This window comes from Haemaphysalis longicornis, unplaced genomic scaffold (assembly GCF_048455015.1).
Source record: "Haemaphysalis longicornis isolate Haplotype H1 unplaced genomic scaffold, Haemaphysalis longicornis Haplotype H1 scaffold_4, whole genome shotgun sequence".
NCBI lineage: Eukaryota > Metazoa > Arthropoda > Arachnida > Ixodida > Ixodidae > Haemaphysalis > Haemaphysalis longicornis.
The window spans coordinates 92194678-92218277 of NW_027526361.1; the positions used below are offsets into that span (position 1 = coordinate 92194678).

A 23600-nucleotide genomic window follows, 5' to 3' on the forward strand; every position below is an offset into this window, starting at 1 on the left:
GTAATGAACAGATAGCCAGGGAAAAACTGTGAGCCCCTGACGGAAGCAACATGACAAGGCGAACTGGCCGCATGGGGAACGGAGAACACAGATAAACAGCCCGCAGGCAGAAAGAAAAGGAAAACAGCAACAAATAGAGAGCTGCGAGGCCAGTATTCGCAGGGGTGAGACAGCTGCGCATATTGCGCAGATTTGATACAAATTTGTTTTCCTGCGCCAGGCTGCTCCAAAAGCTTGAAAATTGCAAAAATTGCGCCAAACTGCTCCAAAACAGTCTGAGAGCCAAGGATTTTAATGCTCTCGTCAGTTTCAGTGGTGAAAAATGCTTACTGACAGCTTAATTTTCCAGCACCCCCAAAGTGATGCTGTTTGTAAAGGTTTAATTGATTGATCATTCAATAAAAACCTGCATAAAATTGTTCGAAAGTCACAATGTCGGGTTGCAGATGTTATGTGCGTTTTTAAAGTTTTCCCATCGAAAACCACTGCAAAGTCCTGTAGAAAAAATACTTAGGTGTACTGAGGCGTCAAACTACTTGTGCAAGTTGATGAAAAAAAATGGCAAGTTTTGGAGCGCGGTATCTCCGGAACTGGGCGCTGCCATCTGATGTAGAAGTGAAAACGTGGCCGCCGGGCGAAGCAGTTGCTTTTGGTTCAGGCAGAGTGCTTTTCGCCGATTTCTACTGTGGTTTTGGTTGTGGGGGTGGCTGGGTTTACATTTAGTCACTTGATCTGTTGCGGGAAGTTGCGGGACTCGAAAGACGGGAGTTCATCAAAAACAACAAGGCGCCTGCGAACTGAGGCCGGTGCGTGCTTGAAGTGAAGTTTCAGACTCATTGCGGTGTTATAAAACGCTGAGTTATTGCTACCTTTGACAAAGAGCTTGCGAGCGGCAGGAATGGGACAATCAACGCTGCAGAAGTAGCGGGGCAGGCTACATCGTCGCAATATGTTCAAGCAGTGTCTGGTAGCGGAACGGGCTATTATTTCACGCTAATAGTAATAGTTCATTTATCTGACTTGAAATGTTACGCCAAGAGGGAGGCGGCTAAACATACCAACGTTACTCAAATTACGATCGCAGTGAACGTGCACCTTGGGAATTGAAATGGGAGGGCTGGTGGCGTGCAACGATCCTTTAATCTCGCATTGTGCACCTTTTGGCGCACTTGTGCGTAAAGCCGAGTCTGGGATTACAGAAATAACAATTTCGGCATTTACATGATCATAAAAATGCCTTACGATTGCTTAGTTTTTCAATTCGATATTTTCAACGGAGCTCCAGGCTATTTATGCATAGAGCCTAATAATTTAAAAATGGCTTGTAAAAAGGTAGTGCAGTTCGTACTTTGTGATACTCCTGTAGTAAACACTTCATTGAAAGGTAGTTTCACTGTTATGTACGTTCAAAAACCGATTAAAAAGTGCACTCCCCCGCCCGGTTGCCAAAACTTATTTTTTAGGCTCCTAAGGTGACATTTTAAATGTCGTCCTTCTGCTCCAAAATCGAGATTTTGCTGCTCCAAAAACTGCTCCCGAATCTGATTCAGCTGTCTCACCCCTCTATTCGGCCAGCAACTGTGCTGCCATTGTTGGTGGTCTCTGATGCCTGCATGCTTAGCATTCAGCACTGCATTGTGGCACACGGCGACGAAGTCGCTCACATTAGCAATAATTTAGCAACAATAAATTAGCAATAATGGGAAATTGTCCCTCCATGTAAATTTATTTGAATTCTACTGCCACAGGTTTTTTTTATATTGAAGTGACAAGATTTATTTCATTATATCAAGGCTAAACATACGTGGTGTTCGATGTGTGGACCGTGAAGCTGCTAGGTACTACGGATAGCGTCATTGGTCCATGTTTATGTGGGTTTAGTAGCAGCCAGGTAGGAAGTTGAGCTCAGACATTTTAGAGCTTTTATTTTTAATACTCCCCATAGAGAGGGGGGAAAGGATCCACTGTGTATTTTTCTCGCATTATTTTTCATAAGTGTTTGTTGGTCCCGCCACAACGCAGGATTTCGAATACATACTCTTGCTCAAATATTCAATGCTGCCTAGCAGCTGCCCCACCTTCCATTGAATATATGCAGTATATTTGCTCATGGACTGAGTGGAATTACAGTCTTGTATTAGAAAATTACAATTATTTGTTGCACAGCCCACGCCTGTTCTTGTCTCATGTCCATCCTTTTGGCCCCGTTTTGAGTGCCTGCAGTTTGCAAGGGGTTCAGAGGGGCTATAGGTATAGGTACTGATCCTTTAATTGAACAGAAGGTACAGCTTCCAGAAGATACAGCGCTTCCAAATTGTACCACGTCTCACCTGACATCTTGGTCAAACAGAAGAATATGTGGTGTAGCAAGCACTGTCGTGGCCGTGAGTCTGCTCCTGGGCCCTTGGAAGCCAAAATGGAAACTGATGATTATGAATGGCATTGCAGTTCATTACTTTGGCCAACTTGTGTCTTGGTTCGTGCGTACAACTTTGAGGTAGCAAGGGTCCAAAGAAGTAAAACATGAGCACAGTATTGGATGTCAGAAATTGGATGTCAGTATTCTTTTTACTTATCCATAGGGTTGATACTCAAAATAGTAAAGCTTTCTTTTATAAATGGCTTTGCTCCCCTTTAAATGGCAGTATGATCTCTTAACTACCTATAAATGATAAATGAAAACACAAAGTGCTGTAAAGATCAGGCGCCTTCATATATCTGTAACCTATAGCAAAGTTAGTTTGCCAATCATCTTGAAGGTGGAAGCGTTCACACAAAACAGGGACGAAAGTAGAAAAAACATAGGCGACACGGTGCTAACTCCCAACAATTTGTTTATTGAAAAGAAACACAAAAGAAACATCTCGCATGGTGCGTTCATCTCGCCCAAGATAAAACCATGAAAGTCACTTCTTACGGGGATTAAATACATACATTCTGCGATACCAGAGTTTTGTCACAGCATCGAGATAAAACCACTCGAGAGCAGATAGAAGCATTTCACATTAAAAGGTCAGGAGATAGATGTGTTAGTGCCCCGTCAATTTTTATAACTGACAAAGAATATTTTTACCTGTGCAACTCATTGCGATCGTAGCGGTTTCTTGATTTGTTATGGTTTTGCTGTTTTATTGCCCTTACCCTTCGATTGTCGCGTGTACACCCATATGTATTTAATCGCCGTAAGAAGTGACTTTCATGGTTTTATCTTGGGCGAGATGAACGCACCAGGTGAGATGTTGAAAGTATATATTTGTGTTTCTTTTCAATAAACAAATAGTTGCAAGTTAGCGCCGTGTCGTCTGTTTTTTCTACTTTCATCCCTCTTTTGTGAGCGCTTCCACCTTCAAGATGAACAGCTACCAACTAGCCCAATTGTCCGTTCTACTTAGTTTGCCAATTCGTGGTGGCAAAAAGCAGAACTTGTTTGCATGAGCCTTTATAAGATGATGTTGCGTGTTTCTTAACTATCTAGATAGTTGTTAGGCGGTACAGTCAGTTTTTAGAAGCCTAGATGGTGGCTTATTATTGAGGTTTATTGCATGTACATTTCTTGTCACATGGGACGTCTTGACAGGACATCTGGTGAGTTGTATGTAACATATCCTGTACTGTTATTACAACCTTGGCTCTGAATGTGTTGATACAAAAAAGCTGGCACCTTTTTAAGCATATACCCCTTCACCATGTCTTTATAGTACAGAAAGAAGTGTTTTTTGTTTGTTGTTGCTGTTGATTTAGCATTACCATGTGGTCAGAAGACGGTGCAACGAAGGTGAAGCCTGGCATGTGAAATGGGGTATGTCTACTTAGTAGACTGAGCTTCGTGGCTCTTGTGAAGCCAATGTGCCAGGCAGCAAGTGCTTTGTGCATGCAACTGGTTGTATGATTTCTCCAAAGTTAGCAACTATGACCACCCCATGAACGGTGAGATGGGCCAAACCTTGAGGGTTGCTTAGTTCTACTGCGTGGCTCCCTGCTGACTGTGCTGTATGAATGCTTCAAGCTGCTCAAATATAGTGAGCATTCAATCAAGTTTTTAGAAAGAGGCACTGGTACCATCAGTTTCATGAGCGTGAGCTTTTCATTTTTATGACGTGAAAGCAGTAGTCTTTCTTGGAAACATGAAAATTTTGGTCGTTCGTCTGGCACCCGAGTCAGCCACAGCCAGAAATGTTACTGGCAGCTCTGCTTGCTAATGGGTCACTGTCTCGCTGATTGCCCACTAGTGGTGACCGACCGGTCACCCACCCACATGTTGCCAGTGGGTCACCGGGGTGTTACGTGTGACTTACAAATTACTAGTGAGTAGTGACGCACCGGTCCCCCATGGGTGGATTGCCTGACCCACGGGAGAGGGACGGAGACAGGAATGAGAGGGGGATAGAGTTGGGCGTAAAGCAGGCAGCAGAAATGCTATTATCTCTTGATGTTGTCTTTTGCAGTGAAGCAAGCACATGCGTGACCAATTTCTCGCCATCTACCTTTTCCCAAGATGGAAATTTTTCTTCAGAAATGTGCTTGGCAGCATTTTGTTCTTTCCACCCTTTCCTTTTTCCTTCTTTCAGCTTCCACTCATTGGGCTCTTCTGTTACCTTTCCTACGAGATTGAGTCATGTTGCTGGGGCTAGCATGTAATTGGGGTGGTTCTTGTACTGTCCAGAACCACAGCGTGTGTCGTCACGCCACATGCAAAGGTGAGGGGGGTGAAATAAGCGTGCTTTTCGAGTGGACGGGCCAGTTGTAACTAGTTTGCAAATGAGGCGCCACTATGTGGGAGTCCCTGCTGGGGGGCTTACTCATTCCTGCATCAGCGGAGACCCCCTCGAGGGAGTTGAGGAGGGCTAGCGGACTGAGGGGCCCTTGTCGGGGTGCAGGCGCAGACGCTGGCCGTCCAGCTGCCCTCGGGCCAAGTGGTCCAGGGGCAAATGGGGCAGCTGCTGGCAGGGGGCGCTGCCTGGTGGCCCATGGGTGCCACCGCCATCAACGTCTCGGGCCTGGCTGGTCTTAGGTCTCCAAACATCATTCAGGTAACTGCCTCCCCTCTTTCTGTCTTCCGCTCGTCCCAATGACGGCAGCTGTTATCGCCAGCAACACTCAGCTTGAAGTCTGCTCCCCCCCCCCTTCCCCAAGTCTTTTAGTGAGCAACTATTGGTTATGGCAGATCCTTGGTGCAACAAAAGAAGGCAGTGCGTGAAAGGGGAAAAATAGCATCCTACAACATGTCGTTTTGCCCTATTCAAATGCTTTCTTGCATTCTTGTTCCACAGTGAAGGATGTTTTCATCCCTGAGTAATTTGCGACTAAAATGGGCGGCTAAATTCCACAACAATGATACGGATGCGTACTCATGCCAACAGACAAATCGAATGCTAATACGGAGTCAGCAAGGCCAGCCAAGGTTTAGTGCCCGTCTTTGACTTCTTTAGTGACCGCAGTGAAAGTGGCAGAGTATCAGATAAGTCACTCGGGACCAGAGCATGTGTGTCTCCAGTCCCTCATCAATTGGATTGTTGGTTTCGTATGAATTTTTCCCACTATGTAAATTAAAAAAAAAATATTGTACCACAATAACAAGTGTTGTTCCAGATTTCATTTACCTTTACTTCATTTTTAATGTTCATGCTCCTTTTTAATTTGCAGTTGCTTTTATTGGTGCTAGCCAGTAACACTAGTTCGAATCATTGACATCGCTGAGAAAGTGCTAGAAAGTTGCTGGCACCACACTGCCCATTCTTTCGTTTTCCTGATTGTCTAGTTAATGAAGTGCAGCTTGCATTAAATTTCGACGTTTGTCATTCCACCATGGAAATCATTCAGAAAAAGCGAAGTTGTAGGTTGTCTTCAAGGTGCCTTTAAAGGGCACTGTTATGCTTAGAGCCCCTTATTTTTTGCGGTGGAACATTTCAAATTCTGCAATTCTAGATAGGGGAATCTGCAAAATTCCGCGACAACATTGAAACAGCATAAGGTATATGTAACAGTTCATTTATTAGACACTTCAGACTCCTGATGTGCTAGATTTTATTTACAACTGAAGGAAGCTGTTGTGGCTGAGCATCTGGTGATGCTTTGTGCTTTCTTCACCAAGAGAATGGCGCTTGTGAGGCACGATGTCACCATAGCGACTGAATGACCGACAGGTATTTAAGGGCAATGGAAGAAAGTGTTGGAGTCAGGTGTTCCATCCCAGCCCAGAAAGTCAGGACATCAAAATCTTCACCTGGCTTTTCTTGTTTAGAAAGAAATTGTGCCAAATCCCTGTCACTAGACTTGAGGTCTTGGGCAGACTTCAGGTACACTTGCCATTCAGCAACTAGGGCTATAAATCCAGGAACGGCCCCAAACTCTGATCTCTTTTCTGAGAGACACCCAACTTGCTGGGGATCCAAGGACCTCACACTCTTGAAGAACTTCCAGGTGTCAGAGTTCTCCAAGTATACTAGCGCCTTGCTAGCCACTTTACTCATTGCACCCTTCATTTGTTTGCAATCTGACCGGCCATGTCGTGTGCAATGTTCTCTTTCTGTGGCTATGGCTAAGCCCCTTGATTCTATATACAGGAACTCTAGATTCGGGTGGAGGCTGCGCCACCTAGCCACTTTTATTATTTGATAAGGTAGGAATACGCAGATGCAAATTTAAATTTGCAACAGTAAAAATGTTGCAGACAATAGAAACCATATTGCTATTACTTTTCCGCCATATTTCACCGAATATATCGTTTTGGGGACGTAGCACCACACTTTTAACGGTTTTTTTTGGAATTCCGCGAAAACACTTTAATTCCGCGATTTTTCGCGGAATTGCGGAATCGCGGAAAGCTAGGGGCTCTAGTTATGCTTTACAATCCTGGCTGGTTGTGTGGTTTTTCAGCGTGCCCAATAAATTTAGAGCTAGCCAGGAAAAGAATGAAGTAAAACAGCCATATCAGCGTTGCAATGCAGCTTGGTAATGCAATGCAATGGTAATGCAGACTTTGGCTAAAATTGTGCTTGGGCATCACTGACTGTGCCTGTATGCACTTTTGTTTTTGGCACCTCATAAGCAGAGTCGTGTCCAAGTTAAAGACCTACCATGCTGTGTGTTCAAACTATAAATGAAATATGCATGAAGTATGCTGTAGTGGCCTAGGCTCTAGATTAGCTTAGACAACGTGTAGCTGTTAGCACTTACTGAAGTTCTCTCCTCCCAGCTTTTGTAGCCCAAGCTTGAACCTGTGAACTTTTGGAATAACAGCAGGGACAGTGGACAGCTGAGTCACTTAACCTACAAGCTGAGTACGAAACAGGGCATGGTTTATTGGATAGTGCTGATGAAAATTGTTTCGGGGATTAGTAGTAGGGGCCCTAAATGCTGGTGGCCTCTTGTGTGGTTTGAAGGGGATGCTGCCGTCTCACTCGGCACCTTGATAGATATCTTAGGGCAGCTCAAAGATTCATCAAAAGGGGATGATGGGCATGACAGCCGGGAGTGGGAACGGTTCGTGTAGAAGAAACCCCAGCTGAGATTACGAGAAATGGAGTTTGGCTAGGCTGCGTGGTGGCCCGGCACCGAATAGGCCACCAAAGTTGCAGAATGTCTGCCAAGGGAGGTGGCAAGAAGCAGCGGAGACGGAAAGGCTTAGGGATGGGAAATGTGAGCGGTGGGATGTCCTCCTGCAGTGGGGTAACTGGTGGCGATGCTGTCTGTGCAGGTGCAGAACCTCCAGGGCCTGCAGATGCAGGGGGCGGGTGCTGGGCAGCCCCACATCCTTGGGGGCGGCACCCTGCAGGCCCTGGGCATCACCCCGCAGGGCAACGTCATCGCCTCGCCCCTCCAGGGGGCCCCCCTCAGCCCCCTGCAGACGGTGCAAGCCACTCTGGCCAATGGGCAGCTCCTCGGTCAGTGCCATTCCCCCTCCTTTCCTCTCTCTCTTGAGGGGGAAACCCTGACCATCTCCACTAGATGCATTCGTGGCGGGAAGCTCGAGACGAACTGAAGCGCCTTCTAATGAGACCAGAATTGCAGCAGTGGCATTTGCACAAAGTGTACTACGAGTCGCAATAAAGTGCCATTCGAGCATCAGGATCTTGCCATTTTGGGCTGGGCTCAGTGTCACTCATTAATGTAATGACCCCAGGCATTTTCCCAAGCTAGTTTGATAGGGCGGCGGAAACAACACTGGTGCTCTTTAAAAACACCAGTTTCAAAAAGATGATTTTTCTGCGAATTTTTCAGTCCCAAAGTGCTGCATTCCCCCCCCCCTTCTCCTCAATTAAGGGGCCCAGTAAGGTGCTACTTGGCGGCTTTTGTTACTGGCTCTTAAGTTTCTTGCATTTTGGGAAACTGAGAATGTTAAGAGAAAAGAAAAATAACACGCATGATACTTGTTAAGAATACTATACGTCTATTTACACCTTAAAAAATGGCATGCATTCATTTGACATCACTTCTGTCTCAACCAGGAGGTTGAATGAGACATAAACCAAGACCAGCCCAGCAAAATATGCATCAAGTAGAATTTATTAATTTATATTTTACAGCACTAGCAGTAGAAGGAATTTGCAGAAAAGTGGACCACGGGACCAAGTGGTTATAAAGGTGGCACCGAGTGGAGGGGTGGTAGGGATGGGGAATTGTAAAAGGTGTGAAGTGAACACAAATCTGTCGCATAACTGGCATGACAGTGCTAGCAACAGACACCACCACATCACTCAGAGCCACCACCCATAAATTTTGTGGTAGTGGACACTAGTGGTTATAGCCGAGGTTACGCAAACAGCTAGAACGTGATTGTTTGGATGTTCGTTTGAATTTGTCGTGTAACTGGGGCATCCGCTAAGGAAGCGGCGATCTTTCCTCTCTCAGCCTTTGTGTGAAGGGGGGACCCTTCCTCTCTCTTAGTGGTTCTTCCTCCCGTTCTGCGCAGCCCAGCAGTTTCAGCAGGACCCCAATGACCCCACCAAGTGGCAGGTAGTGACGGCGCAGCCCGTGGCAGCTCCCGCGGGCAGCACCACCCAAGCCCACCTCCAGGCTGCCGGACAACAGGTCAGCCATGCCACCAGCCACCATGGTGCACCTGCCACTACGCCCCCCCCCCCCCCACCCCGCAGTGGCTGGCTGTTACCCTGCAGAGAGCTGAAAGGCGCGGTGGCCAAGAAAGATCAGTGGGGAACCTAAATCTAACAGCATACTCGTGGACCTAAGTGCTTCTTTATTATTAAAAAGAGAAAGTATTGCTTAACCGGAAGAAAATTGACAGCAACTGGCCTCACTAGCTTTCTAGGGGGTTCTTCTGAAAGTTATATTTTTGTGAAGCCACGGACAGCGTATTGTTTGAATGTTGTGTGGTGTTGTTGCCATCATCTATAACTGGCTTATTTTGACTCGCTATTCTAATGTGCCGATACCGAGCTTCCCAGAAACTTTGATGTGTTGCAAGGGCTAGCTTTGGAGCGTTGCCCTCCAAAGAGTGCTCGCCCAGAGGTTAACCGATGGCTCCTCCGTTCTTCTCGACCATCTGTTGTCCCCCCGCAGGTGCACCTGGTGCAGGCGCCAGCGCAGACCCTGAATGCGGCGGCAGCCGGGGGTGCATCGACCCCCGTGACTGACGGCAGCGGGGGCCTCGAGTCTCCCGACCTGACGGACGGGGGCGCCTCCCAGGGCACGGCTGACGGGGCCAGCACCCCGACGGGGGGTGGCAGTGGTGGCAGCGCTGGCCTCAGGAGACGGCAGCGGGTGGCGTGCACCTGTCCAAACTGCCGAGAGGGGGAAGGCAGGTGGGGGCCTCACACCTCTCTTCTTCCTCCCTTCTCCCCCCACACTGGGCACAGACAGGGCAGAGGGTAGTGGATTCTCAGGGGACGCTTGCCTCGAGAGCAAAGGATTTTTGGAGACATTTGGCTACTAAAATGTTACTACACGCTACCGAAGACATATTGTTAGCGCTGAAAGAAGGGACACAGGACAAACACGAGATAAAGGTGTAAAGTTGGAGTAGTTATTTACATGATACTGAAGACACTGTTAGTGATGAAAGATGGGTTCGTCCTAGAGTTCGTCTTGTGTATTCCTATCCTGTATTCCATGTTTCAGCGCGAACATTGTGCATTCAGTCATCAAAATGGGGCGAACATAATTTTCAGACAAGAGGCACTCTCGGCTGCCTGCTAAGCTGCCTGTTGTGTTGCTAGTGTTTACCGGTTGTCAGTTCTCCGCATTGCATACACAGCTTTAGTCCACATGTTCCACCTAATCTGAGCTGCGATGCCTCCGTCCGAGTTCATTCGCTGATATGAGATGCTCAATTCCTACCCCCAGATGTTACTCCTAATCATACTTCCCTCTTTTGGTTTTTAGACTGGCCTAAGTTTTCCTGCATGGTACTGCTTAGTAAGGTGCCACGTTTCTGCCCCATGCGTATTGGCAGTACGCATTAGTTGCATGTCTTTCTTTTCCTTTCTACATTTGAGCGTGCTTGCCGAATGCGCCCCAGCCCATATAAATTCTGCACCGGTTATAATGATCCCTCTCTCTGTCTCTCTCTTTTGTTTTCATCTATATTGTTAAGTGGACTGCGGTGTAAACTATAGGTGCTGTTCAAGTTGTTTTTCCCTTCATTCTGAGCAGTGGCAGAATATAAAGGAGCGAGGAGCATTGTGAGAAATAAAGGAAACTGAGTTGCAGCTGCAAAAATACTCAAAGTTAAAAAAAACAATCTCTTGAATGTAACAACTTTTAAAGGAAGTGTATTTCTTCTTCTTTCTCTCACCTTCCTTTTTTGTCTCTTGCACTTTGATGTGCATTCATAGCTTCTCATGTTGCAAAGAAGGAGCACTCTGCAATGGTCAAAGTTCTTTATTTCTTTCATGGTAATTACACAAAAGATATCTGGCCTTCTGTCCCCTGTAGTGCAGGGCTGGCAACGGGTGTTGCAAGTACCACCAGCAAACGAGAAAAATCTAAACCAAAGGTAAAGCACTGTTGATGCTTCCAGTTACGTTTGTTCAGCAAAGAGACCCCTTGATCTTCGGTACGCCTCAACCTTGACGCATGAAGCAAGGGACTGGAGTTGATGATTGGAAAACTAAGACTATAAGAGCTGCATTTACAGGATGAATGTGCAAAAAAGCTGCCGTATCCGATGCACGCCAAGTCACCAACGTAACAGAGGGACGTAGGCGTTACCTCGTACCCACATAAAGGAGAGCCTTTATTATTGTCACACACTATTTATAACCGGGCTGTGGTTACTAGTGACAACGGTGGAAAGTGGCCCCCACCTGTGCTATGAACTAAACTACATATCACAACAAAAAACCGTTCACAACTTGAGTAGAGTGAACTAGAATATGCGGAGTGTCTGGATCAGCAGAACCAAGCCACGCCGGTTGGCGTCGACACCGCCAGGTGGGGCTACAGCAGCGTTTAGTAGCTGCCCTGGTGCAGCGAAACTATGCGTCTGGCCAAGCACTGCTATCTTCTTGCGTTCTGAGCATTCATAAGCTAAGCAAGATTGTAAACGGCTAAATGTGATTTCTGCTTTACTTACTGCTGCTCCAGGTAGAGCACGATAACTGCGGGCCTTGATGTGATGAGCAGTGGTGGTTGCAGGCATGTACATCAGTTGTGCTATCCGCGATTTTGATTCATCTCGTGAATTAGTCCGTGCGCAAATGCTTCTGGATGTCCACGGACTGTTACCTGTGTTCTCCTCAACTCACCGCATAACACCTGCCGCTCGAGTATTACAAAGTTTTCGCGAACTGAGGGGTGTTCAGCATGAACTGCCAGTCTCTACGAAGTGCAGAGCCTCGCGGTTCTAATAAAAAACCGATTATTCCTTGTATTGCAGCATTATGGCATCTAATAGCGAGCCCACTCTGATGTATTATTCAGCAAATGTGCGCATTTTTAATGCGCACATTTGCTGTTAATTGTTAGGTGCTTATTGTTAGTAGCAATGTTAACGTTACATGCCTTGCCATATGTCAGCACAGTTGTGCATAGCTAATGATTGATTGGCACAGTCATGGGAGGTTATGGCCATTATACTACACCAGGGTGGCCAATCCTGCTTTGGTGAGGAAGTGCGTTATCGGCAATGGTCGCCGGGATTAGGCTGCACCCGAAGCCTCCTCCTCCGATTCGATCAACATGCGGATTTATTTTTATCTGCTGGGAATTGCGTGGCACCGGGATTCGAACCACGGTCCTGAATGGCAGCCTAGCATTTTCCCTGAAGAGGAAAGTATATAACAGCTGCATCTAAGAGGGTTCAACTTAATTTGGGGATGACTCAGCGAGCAATGGAACGGAAGATGATACATGTAATGTTGAGGGACAAGAAGAGCCAAGTGGGTCAGGGAACAAACATGTGTTAAGGACATATTAGTGGAAATTAAGAAGAAGAAATGGGCATGGGCAGGGCATGTAATGCGAAGGCAAGATAACCGTTGGTCATTAAGGTTAACAGAGTGGATCCCTAGAGAAGGCGAGCATGGCAGGGGGCGGCGGACAAAAAACACATCAGAAATAAACTTTCGCACAGATGACACCGGACGCATATACGCACATTGCCATCCATGTTTCCTTCGGTTGGCAGCGGTAGCTGATCAGCTGCAAGATTCTGCTGCCGTGCACCTAGCGGCAGTCGACGGCGCACAGCGCACTGAAAGCAACATCGCCTCCGCCTGCTCGAGATGCTGCCCTTATTTTAATTCACTCTAACTGGAGAGTTGCTGGCATTACAGTTTTGCCAACCAAGTGTGCAAACACCAGCACGGTTAATGGCAGTGGGCGTAAAAGACGGCAAGAACAGTGCGATTTCTGCCCATCCATGAACTGTGCCCCCGAAGCTTGCAGCACAGAAGTGCACCGACAGTGTAGTCATAAGTAAACCTGTATCCTGCAGCAGTACAAAGAAGGCAAGTGGAAAAAATTGGGAAATTCCACGGAGAAAGAGAGAATAACTTTATTTGGATCCCTGTGAAGAGAGGATGTAACTCCTTCTCTTCGGGTGGCAGCCTAGAGCCCGTGGACCAGAGCGGCACCCTTGGCCAGCTAAAGCATTTTCTTCTGTATCCGGGGATCCATACAGAGTAGCGCGGTCTCCTAACTCAATGAAAAAAGCCTTTGTTGCTCATTGTATTGTTCTATTATTCTGTTTGCGTCCTCATCCCCCATGTGGAGGGATCAGGTTGTGAAACAAAAAAAAAATTAGCTGTTACGAGAAATGCAGTGCGTAGAGCAACAAATTGCGAGATGTGAAAAATGAAAGTAAAAATAGAGTGTAAAGGCTGTAAAGGAGAATACGAAAGAAATTTAATTGAAGTTTCGGTGATGAAAATCGAAAATGGTGGGATGGGGTAGCCTCTTGTGTTTGTTTCTGCTACGATATTCTGTTTTGCATGAGTTGTCGCATCCGTCACACGGATGCAGCTAAACGTGCTTTATCAAACCGATTATGCATTGAGTCCAGTCGAGTCGGGTACAGTGGCTCCCCCTCTGTTTATGAAAAATGCAGGAGCAGCGAGAACAAGCCCCGGCAGCACGTCTGCCACATAGCGGGCTGCCACAAGGTGTATGGGAAGACGTTCCAGCTGCTAGCCCACCTGCGCTGGCACACCGGCGAGCGGCCCTTTGTTTGCGAGTGGCTCTTTTGCGGAAAGCGCTATACGCGCTCGGACGATCTGCAGCGGCACAAGCGCACCCACACAGGTGCGTGCGATGGGGGGGGGGGGGGGGGGGGGGGGGACCGCCGCGCAGCGGGCAGGCTGCACGACTCGGAATGGCGAGCCTGATCGAGGTGTTGGTGATGTCTGGGAGTCACAAAAAGATCACTGCTTTGTGCTATCTTATTGATGTAATTTTGCTGCTTCAAGTATGCTGGCGTATCAGATGAGAAACTACAGTAGAACCCCATTGATACGTTCCCAGTTTGTACGGTTTTCCGGTTAATATGCTCTCAATTGTGAACACTAAAAATTCCACATAGCGCTACGGTGTTTTTTCCCTGTAACTATGTTCCTGGATAACCCAACTTCCCTGTAAGTACGTTCAAAATTTTATAAATTTTATCTAAGTGCGACCGGATGATACGGTAAACAAAAAACGTGCTGATGTACGTGCGGACCAAGCACAGCATGCGCGACATAACATCAGGTGCCGAGTGGCGGGCGGGCAATCTGCGTCACCATGACAGTGTTCTTGCAGTGCTGGGCTTGCTGAAGTCACTTGGTAACACAGCTGCCTTTAGCCAACGTCACCTGTACAACAACTTCCCAACGTGCGAAACGCTAACTTTGGAAGAAATCATGGTGGAATCACGCCATGAAGCAGCGCCGGCGCTGGACGAAGCCTCCGAGAAAGATGGTGGCGACGATGACGGGAAGGAAGAGGTGGCATCTCCAACGACCACATATGCTCAGGCCGTGGTTGGCTTGGAAGTGGCGCGGAGTTATTTCCACGCGAAGGACAATCCCAATGCGGACAAAAGTCTGCAATGTTTAGAAAAGGAGCTCTTGCTCTCAAAGGACCGCAGCATGTGCCAGCAGACGTTGACAGACACGTACAAGTGAAAAAGGCCATGAAACGTGCATGTTGTCTGTTAATTTCTTTTTTTTTTACTGCGGCGGATCATACGTTTTCCCAGGTAGTTCGTTTCTGTTTCACGTTTTTTTTTAACGTATCAACAAGGTTCTACTGTATACAGAATGGCACTTGCAGCAAGTAATAACTGAGGGTGCAGTGCTTAAAGTCACCTGTATTTGAGAATCGTAATTTAAGATACTGCTGATGTAACTGACACAATATGCAATGGGAAGCAATGCAGGTAAAACAAATTTGTATCTAGGTGAACCCGAGTAACAGAAGTGCTGTAATTCTCAAACTCCAAAAATGAGCTCAACCCTGTCTGCTTGTGTGCATCTGTGCCGGGGTTCCACCAATGGCCGCCTCCCCTCTCCTCCACTTGCAGAGGAGAAGCGCTTCCAGTGCGCTCAGTGCCTGAAGCGCTTTATGCGCAGCGACCACCTGTTGAAGCACCACAAGACCCACTTGAGCAAGAAGGGCTCAGCGGGCAGCGGGGGACACGACGAGTTCACGCCGGACTCCTGCCACCTCGAGATGTCGGTGGACGTCTCGGACCACGACCTCTCCATTAACGAGTCGGCACTCGCCGAGAACAATGGTGCCACGCCCACACACGTCCTCACCACATGAGACTACCACCCGGCTTTCCTTGCCCATCTTCGCTAAGCTCCCCTTGCTGCACTCCCCACTCGGGGGCCCCCGCTCTCATCAAATGCAGCGTGTCGAGTTCCCTCATTTGAAGCGGCGAGAGGCAGCGCAAGCCTTGCTGGCAGCAGCAGCCCCTTTATTTGTTGTACAAGGCTTGTAAGCGGATAAAACGCATTACCTGCCTCCTCACTGCCACAAACAATGTGGCTCAATCCATAGCCAACTCCGTCCCTCTATCTCGCCGCTCATTTTCACTTTTTTGTGAACTACCCCTCCCCCTCGCCTCCTGTTTTTATTTTCCTCCTGTTGAAACCCGAGTTATTCTGCTGTATTGCTGCTGCCTGCAATGTCTCCGCTGCTGGAAAGAGCCCTCTCGAGTATTGTTCATAAACTTCTTTACATATGAATACATATAATGCACGGCCCTGTTACCTGCTTTGATGGCTTCACGTTGTAAATATGCCCATTGAATGCCCCTCGTGGGAACTGCAGCAAGGGGGGCCAACGAAACACAGCCTGAGTTGCTAAGCAGTGAGATGCTGTTTGCCTCACGTAAGTTTTGCCCTACCATAGCAGTTGATGGAGGCTAAACATCAGGCCTTTACCACGTGGTGCCATAATTGCTACCCTTCAACCCATTTCTTCTTTTTTAAGCAGTAAATGTATCATTTTGTCGGCCCTCAATTAATAAATTCCAGCTTTGACTACTTGCAGGGTTCGCACAGACCCTTGAAATCCTTGAATATCCTTGAATTTGATAACATTAATTCAAGGGCCCTTGAAACTCCTTAAATATAAGTGAGCTCCTTGTAATCCTTGAAAATGTAGTGGACTTTGTTTTAATAAAGCAAATGAACGACGTATTTTTGTAAGTTGTACTGATTTCAAAAACGTGTTTACTGTGGAATGACCGCGAAAACAAGTAGTCTTGACAGAAGAGCAATAGCAACAAGTTTCGGTTTTGAAACCGGCAGCGCCTGCGTCATCTGGCAACAAATGCGAGCCACAAATCCAATCCAATCCAGCGCAAGTTGTATCAACGGTCGGTCGGTATGTGTCTTCCAGACACCATACGGCATGGAGGAAAGCCATACGGTCGGTACTCGGTCAGACTTTACTTTGACAGGATGCCAGGCGGAAAGTGCAAGTTTCAGTCCAAAAATAATACGGAGCACGGGAGTTACGAGAGTTATGGGCTGTGATGAAACTTCTCCTCCTGAGCCATGGGCAGGCCTCAGTGGAAAGAGGCTTCAGCATCAACAAGCAGGTTGCGGTCGAGAATTTGGCAGAGCTGTCGTATATTTCTCAACAAGTTATCTGAGAGGCTGTGAAAAACCATGGCGGCCTGCTGAATGTTCCAATTCCAAAAGAGTTGAAGGCGTCAGTGCGCCAAGCCCGGCATAGGTATGCTGCATACCTAGACAAACAAAAGAAACAAGCACTGTCACGGCAGGTAACTTCAAAGAGGAAAGAGCTCGAGCAAGAGCTCGATAAGATGCAAGGGAGGAAGTCAAAGCTTCGAAAAACTCTCAAGTGCCTGCTGGAATTCGCGGACCGTTTTTCGGAAGAAGCTGAAGTGAAAAACAACCTCACCTACTTAGTCAAGGCAAACAGCTTCTGTGGAAAAAGAAATCCATGCGAAAGCTGCACTGCTTTCATAAGTCTTGTAAGGAAATAAAATTTTGCTAACACTCCTTGAATTTTGCCCATTTTCATCCTTGAAATCCTTGAAAAGTCCTTGAATTTTCAGTCAAATATTCTGTACGAACCCTGTCCTTGAAACAAATAAATTGCGATTTGTCATTGGGCAAAAGCTAAAGGAGATTCAGGATATCCAGTACTCCAGTTCAAACAAAAAGCTGTTGTCGAAAAGATTAACAAGAGATACAACTATGTCTATAAGGAAGCAGCATCATTGTTTAGCGACTTCAGCTGTGGGGAAATTCATCCATCCTTTTGCGACACCTGTGCGAATCTCTGGAGCTTGGTTGTGTAACGGGTGTGTGCGTGATGTCTGCATGGGCAGTGTGTAGACTGCAAACATCCGCTGTTATGTAATCACGCACACCTATTGTGTGAACCGTGTGGGCAAACTTTGGATTCTAAAGCAACTCTTTGTGTGTGCTTTCCTTTTTTTTTCCATCTTTCGGTGTGTTGTGCGCTTGCCGCCGTCTTGTCAAATGTGTTGCTGTGTATCGAAACAGCTACAACACCATGTCGTTGCTTTGCTTGGCTTTGCCGAAAAGTGTGCTTCTAGACCCTTTTATGTGTAACAGAGAGAGCAAGTTCTGGTTGCTGTGCCTTGCACTGTTCCTAAGCGTTTAGTATGTTGTCAACTGGTGCTGTCATCACGTGACTACCGAACAGTATTGCGAAGCTCACGACCAGTTGCAATATGCTCTAGTTGCCTGAGCTTTCCGCCTCCAACATCTTTATCTCCACTGTAACAAACACTGAGAATGTAACATTTTGGGGGGTGGAGTCTTACAAGTTTTCCAGTTTTGTTGTTCTTTTATTTTGGGTGCTTCAGCATTGTTAATTTTTTACCACGGTTTTTCCGGTAATAGCAAAAATGTGTGTATTCCTCACAGCTAGTTCGAAATGCACAAGGGTGTTGACGCCTACTGCCAGTGCCCTAGATGCAGTGTGCATTCTTCTGAGACCAATTGGTTGGCAGTTAAAAAGGTTGAAGAAATGGTTTTTGCAGAGGAAATTTTTATATAAAAAAATAAACTTTTTTTTGTTGCTGTAATATTTATTGCTACATAGTTTCTACAAACAGACCTTTCATTAAATAACTTTTTGTTGCCATGCAGTCCCATTTACGTGCTCAGTAGGTTTTGTCTGTGTACTGTGGGGGCATGCCATATGGCTAAAAACAATGCCCAATTGCCTTCAGTGTTGGTGCCATGCTTTCGATGCCTTAATCACGCAGCGATCCCAAGGTTTATTTCATTTTTCTGTTGTGTACAGTGTGAGCACTGCTTCGTCCTGTTTGTTTCACTTTAAAGAAAAACGGCTTTGGATGCCTTCTGCCCCTCAAATGGTGTGCGAGTTTGTTTTGAATACGTGTGCACATTTAGCGCTGCCACTAATGGTCGGGTTGCAAATGGAGGAACATTTTAGTACTCGTACGACAGGTACGATATTGCACGCCAGTGTATTTTTCCGGTTCTTTATGTGCCTAGTAGCTCCCTGAGGAGACGCCAAAGTTTGCCCACTTACGGTACTGCATTACGCGTGTTCATTGTATTGTTGTTCTGCCGGCAGCATTCTCCTGGTCAGCCACGCCCGAGAAAGCGAGAATGAGCCTCTTGACCCGTTTCGAAAGGGGAGAGAGCTCCTACAATTTGCATTAGTCGGAGCGTGGCAACAGGTCTGCTGCTTGCTGGCACCGTGTGCTGTGTGGAGAGTGGTTGGCATTTTGGCCTTCTGCTGACAGGAAGGTGTGTGTGTGTGTGAGGTTGATTGTGGCCGTCATGCGTGGGGGTTTCACTCAAGCTGCCACGATGCTGCCCACACTTGTGTTGTAATCATTTGAAGTACAATTTTTGTTATTAATATATACAGTAGAATCTCGATGATACGAATCTCGCGGGACCGCGAAAAATATTCGTATCATCCGAAATTCGTATGAACCAACACAGACCAAAAAATTGAGCGCTGAAAAAAGTTTTCGTTTATTTCTTTTCTTACTTTCGCGTGAAGAAATCCGTGATTTTTTCTGTTTCTTTTAAACCCCCATGTCACAAAGCAGTCCTTTCTGGAGCGCGTAACGCTTCGCCTAGCTTCGCGCTTGTCTCCTCACTCACGGTGTCCAAGCTCGCTACACGCCGCAACAGTCAAGCGTGAACAGCATGGTGCGTTTTTGCACGCGATTCGCACGCCTCAGCTTTGCGCGCGCTGTATTTTCACAGCCGCATTGACGATTTCGCGCCCGCGGTATCTCCTACCTCGGTCAGAAAATGACGCTGACGACTTGCGAAACGCTAGAGACAGCCGGCTGGCTCCGCCCGAGATGTTTAGGCTTAGCACTCCGGCAGATATTTTATGGGCGCTTTCACTAGCGGCGCGGATGATGTTTTATAGTACCGTTTTCGCCAACGTTATCAGCTCCTTTACTGCACAAGCAACTTCGTGTCTGCCTTGAGCGGCATTTTAAAGAGCGGCTAGAAGCGGTCGCTCGAGCGGCCGTGCCACTTCGCGGCCGAAGCTGCCGCCATGTTGCCGCCGCCGGCCGCGGTGCGAGAGGTTTCGCGGCGCGGCATAGGCGCGTTCTGACACCGATATCAGCGTCGCGTCCGTAGCTTGGTAATAGAGCGTCGCGCTGCGGCCGCAAAGTCCTCGGATCGAAACCTGGCGCCGGATGCTGTTTCTTTTATAATATAGAGGAGCACTGCGGACGCCGCCGACGCCGCCGCCGGCGGTGGATGGTTTGGGGTCGCTTATAAAGTGCATCGCACTTAAAAACAGCATCCGGCGCCAGTTTTCGATCCGAGGACTTTGCGGGCCGCAGCGCGACGCGCTACCGACCAAGCCACGGACGCGACGGTGATACCAGTGTTAGACGCGCCTTATATCTTTAACGCATTCAAACTACGTCGTCAGCGGCGTGCGTTGGCGACTCAGCGGCGTTATAGCGGCTTGATAACTGCGTGGTGTACACGTGATACTACAAACCCGATGGAAGAGATGGAAGAGAAGGCGGGAAGGCGGTGGGCTGCGGGGGCCGAGCGCAAGCGCCGCAAGCGGGCCGACAACCGTGCATTCGCACTTTCACATTCTCCCCCTCGGGGAAATGCGGGGGAATTTTTTCCCATTGCAAACAATGCAATTTTGCCGGGACTTTTCAGAAATTCGTATCATCCCGAAATTCGTATCACCCAGAATCGTATCATCGAGATTCTACTGTACTGACAAAGCAGATCAGTTGACCGCACGCACTGTGCCAAGTTTACAAAGTGCTCGTCTTGTTTTTAATTCATTGTAAAGCTTGATTTCCCCTCGTGTGAGCACTGTTTGTATAATGCTTTTTCTATTGTCTTTTGTGCACATTTTTTTATAGTCACTTATTTGTGGTGTCATAAGCACAGGCTTCTTTATAACTTTTTTTGGAACATTTGAACTGAGATTCAAAAATTTTGCGCTGCCCCAGCTCATCACCAAGAATACACCAGCAGCATTTGCTTTCTGCTTCCCTCCTCATCAGGAGTGTGTTGGGTGACTTATGTCATGTGATCATCATCACGTGGATGTTGTACATACAATATCGCCTTCACTAGCGTTTTGCACTTTTCATATTAGGGTTGACAGAATGGGAATGGTGCAGCGACAGTTCGAATACAGGTGTCTCGCCTCGACTTGAATTTACGCTACTGCAACCACTTCTTTGTTTTATACAAAGACACACACATAAACACATACGGGAGTGCGATGTTTTGCAGTTTACAGTTTTTGATGATGACCGGCAGCTTGTGTGGTCCTGAGCTTTTCATTTGTGTTTTTACAGTCATCACACCTTCACATCTGAAAACTCAGATTTGCATAGTTGAGGAGTTTATTATGCCGATAAAAATTGTTGCCGAGCACTTTCTGGCACTTTTCTGAGCAGGGAAAATGTGTTTCAATGTCGTACACAATGTCGCAAACTCGGAAGGGATGTCACGGAATGTGTGGAATAAAATTGAGCTCTGTTGAACTCCTCCTCTTGACATTCCTGCTCCACTAGTCATTCCCTGAAGACAGTCAAAATTGGATATTGTGGGGGACTGTGGAAATGTTGGAAGAGTAAACACGGAAAAAGCATCACCATCTCACTGTACAGCCTTACAAAAGCGCCGATTATTTTGACCCAACGACCACTGAAAAATGCCTGAATTGTAGATTGTAGGACCAGTTATTGATGTGATTAAAACCACTGGAAGTGGGCATAAAAGCTTTTCCAAAATTTCACTCTTAATTGTTTTGGAAGGTAATTATGTGTTTAAAAAAAATTAAAATATGGGGTGAATGCGCTGAAGATGGAACCTTTGATTGCACGGTGTTACACTGTGGATTTGTAAAGTCAACTGCAGTTAACCCTGTGTGCATTTCGCACTGCTTGCAGCTTTGTTTACATGAATTCGTTAAGTTCCGTTAAACTGAACTGAATTCAAGAACAATGTTCTGGACTATTTGTCTGACAGCTGGAAATAGGCGTAATGCCTCCAGAAAGCGTCCATGTGAGTTGAAAGTTGTAAGAGTCCATGAAAGCGTATTTACAAGTCCCTGTAAGCGTGCATGTAGCCAACCGACAAATGGTGTCAGCTGGCTACATTTCAATACGGCACAGGAAGATTTGGCAGCCCATTTACTAGAAGGCATTATTTGCATGCCATAGGCCATAATGACGACTATGATTCATTGGGAAATGGCCACATGTGCAGGAGATCCTTTATGGTGTCAAGCCAAGATTTTTTTCGGCATACTGCAGAGAGGTGTTTGAGGTTAGCCCGTGCATTTCTCCCCCCGGTTTACAAGAAGGAGGAATGGAAACAATAAAATGTTCTGGGGAAGAAATATTCCCCCAGCCAAACGCCCTGGTTACGTGCCTAAGAAGTAGCCAGCGGGAGTGTAAAAACTGAGAAGTGACGCCATAATCGGGAAGTATTCAGGACTGACGATTAATTGCATGTAGAGATGGCATGCCGGTTAATTTACTTCGTTTCAGGGCGCATCTCTCCCAGTGGCGGATCCAGAGGGGGGGGCGGTAGGGGCGATCGCCCCCCCCAAAGCCTGTGTTAACATCCCCCCTTCCCCCCTCCCTCCAGTGCCTGTGGCCACCTCCTTGGTCAGGTTGCCCCGGCACGACTGCCCTAACCGCAGAGGAAGCCGAATGGCTAGAACGGCTGTTATGATCGGCCTTCACTGCTTCAGAGGTAGCTACACGGCAGGCGTAACCGAAGTTAGTCTCCTAACCGTGGTTATCGCAAACCGAGCTAGGCAAGCACGGTTTACCCTTACAAGCCGAGGAGCTGCAGGTGCACCAGCCGTGAACCGGCGCAAGTTAATCGACAGCTTCGCGGAGCGGCGGGGGGAGCAGCCGTGCTTGGGCTTACTCTCTGCCTCCGCTTTCTTCGCGTATGCTGTCGTTCAGGAGATTGAAACAAAAAGAGCAGTGACCTCCCGCATTTTTGTGTGTTTTTGTATTTATTCAGACGGTGCAATAAGCCGCGGTCGCCGCTGCGTAGCCGAGATTGCTACAGCCGCTCTGACCGCTCTGTTTTTTCTATCAAAACAACCAGAAGTGTAGTGGACGCGCACTTCAGGGCTCACTGAAGGTGCCTTTCTCACGCTTGCTCGGGCTACTAAAAACAAAAGTCACCCTCCCCCTCTTCATTTGTACTTCAAGTGACCGCCCCCCCTAAAATGAGTGGCTGGATCCACCCCTGATCTCTCCGCGCCGTGTCGTGAAACGACGACCCCGCATGAGACACGGAAACTTTTTTGTGCCCTCCGCACTCGCGTAAACATGCAAAATGGCGGCAACGTAGTCGCCATAGTTCGCAGGTTGGTTGATTCCTCTTGCCAGCGCTGCTCTTCGGCACTTTAGCAAGCACTGAAGCGCGTTAGTGGATGGCAAACATTAAAATTACGCGTTGCGTCCATTCGCAACGCACGTGTTCGCATTTTGAGCATTCTGCAAGGTTGACGGCCACTCCCGCTGTTCAAAAAATAAAAGCAACTGGCTGCTTCCATAACGCGCAGGCAACGCCTATGACGACACTCAAATTCAGCGACACTATTGGTTTAAGCCGGTCACATGAACGTACACGGCCCTCTAGAGGGGGATGGTCAAACATCGGCATCCATTTTTGCTTAGCTATTCCCCGTTTGTTGACCATGGCGAGAAAATGCTGTATAAAGAACTGCAGGACGAACTTTGTGAAAAATGCTATATGTATATACTTCGCTTTTTACCTTTCCGAGATCCGATGGAATGCGAAAAGTTTGGGAGGAAGCACTCAACATAACGGCCGACGACGAGATGCGTGTGTGCTCTCGCCATTTCCCCGACCATCACATGGAAGTGATTCGCGGGCAAAATTATCTGAAACGACACGCCAAGCCGGAGTTGGATTTGAAACCGCCGAGGCCACCGAGTAAAAGGAAAAAAAATTGGTGAGCGGCTAACCTTCTGCATCATTTGCTTCGATGTTTATGAGCACGGGCGAAAATTCGGAAGAAAATTCGTTTTTTCTTGCTATTTTGAACGCAGGAGTCAGAAGGAAACCACTACCACAAAGCAAGCAACGTAAGTGTGTTTTGATGAAATGCTTGATTCCGTGCTGTGCATGCGTCTGATTTTAATGCGAAGGTGATCTCGAGCGTGCGAGACA

General features: G+C 47.3%; 1 protein-coding gene and 1 long non-coding RNA gene across 2 annotated transcripts in view; one reads left to right on the top strand and one right to left on the bottom strand.

Annotated features, from left to right (window-relative positions):
• LOC144179840 (uncharacterized) overlaps positions 1 to 15933 on the top strand; it is a 130922-nt gene extending 114989 nt beyond the window's left edge. Inside the window, exons 9-14 of the mRNA XM_077708270.1 lie at positions 4878 to 5030; positions 7697 to 7883; positions 8912 to 9030; positions 9520 to 9761; positions 13508 to 13701; positions 14960 to 15933. Of these exons, the coding sequence (XP_077564396.1) occupies positions 4878 to 5030; positions 7697 to 7883; positions 8912 to 9030; positions 9520 to 9761; positions 13508 to 13701; positions 14960 to 15204 (1140 nt within the window). The 3' untranslated portion in view covers positions 15205 to 15933. The remainder of the gene's footprint in view (positions 1 to 4877; positions 5031 to 7696; positions 7884 to 8911; positions 9031 to 9519; positions 9762 to 13507; positions 13702 to 14959) is intronic.
• Positions 15934 to 20756: 4823 nt separating this feature from the next.
• Positions 20757 to 23367, bottom strand: LOC144179072 (uncharacterized). Its single transcript, XR_013324139.1, has 2 exons — positions 23182 to 23367; positions 20757 to 20957 (listed from the first exon to the last, which is right to left on the bottom strand). It is a non-coding gene; the product is annotated as an uncharacterized LOC144179072 (long non-coding RNA).
• Between the last annotated feature and the right edge of the window lie 233 nt (positions 23368 to 23600).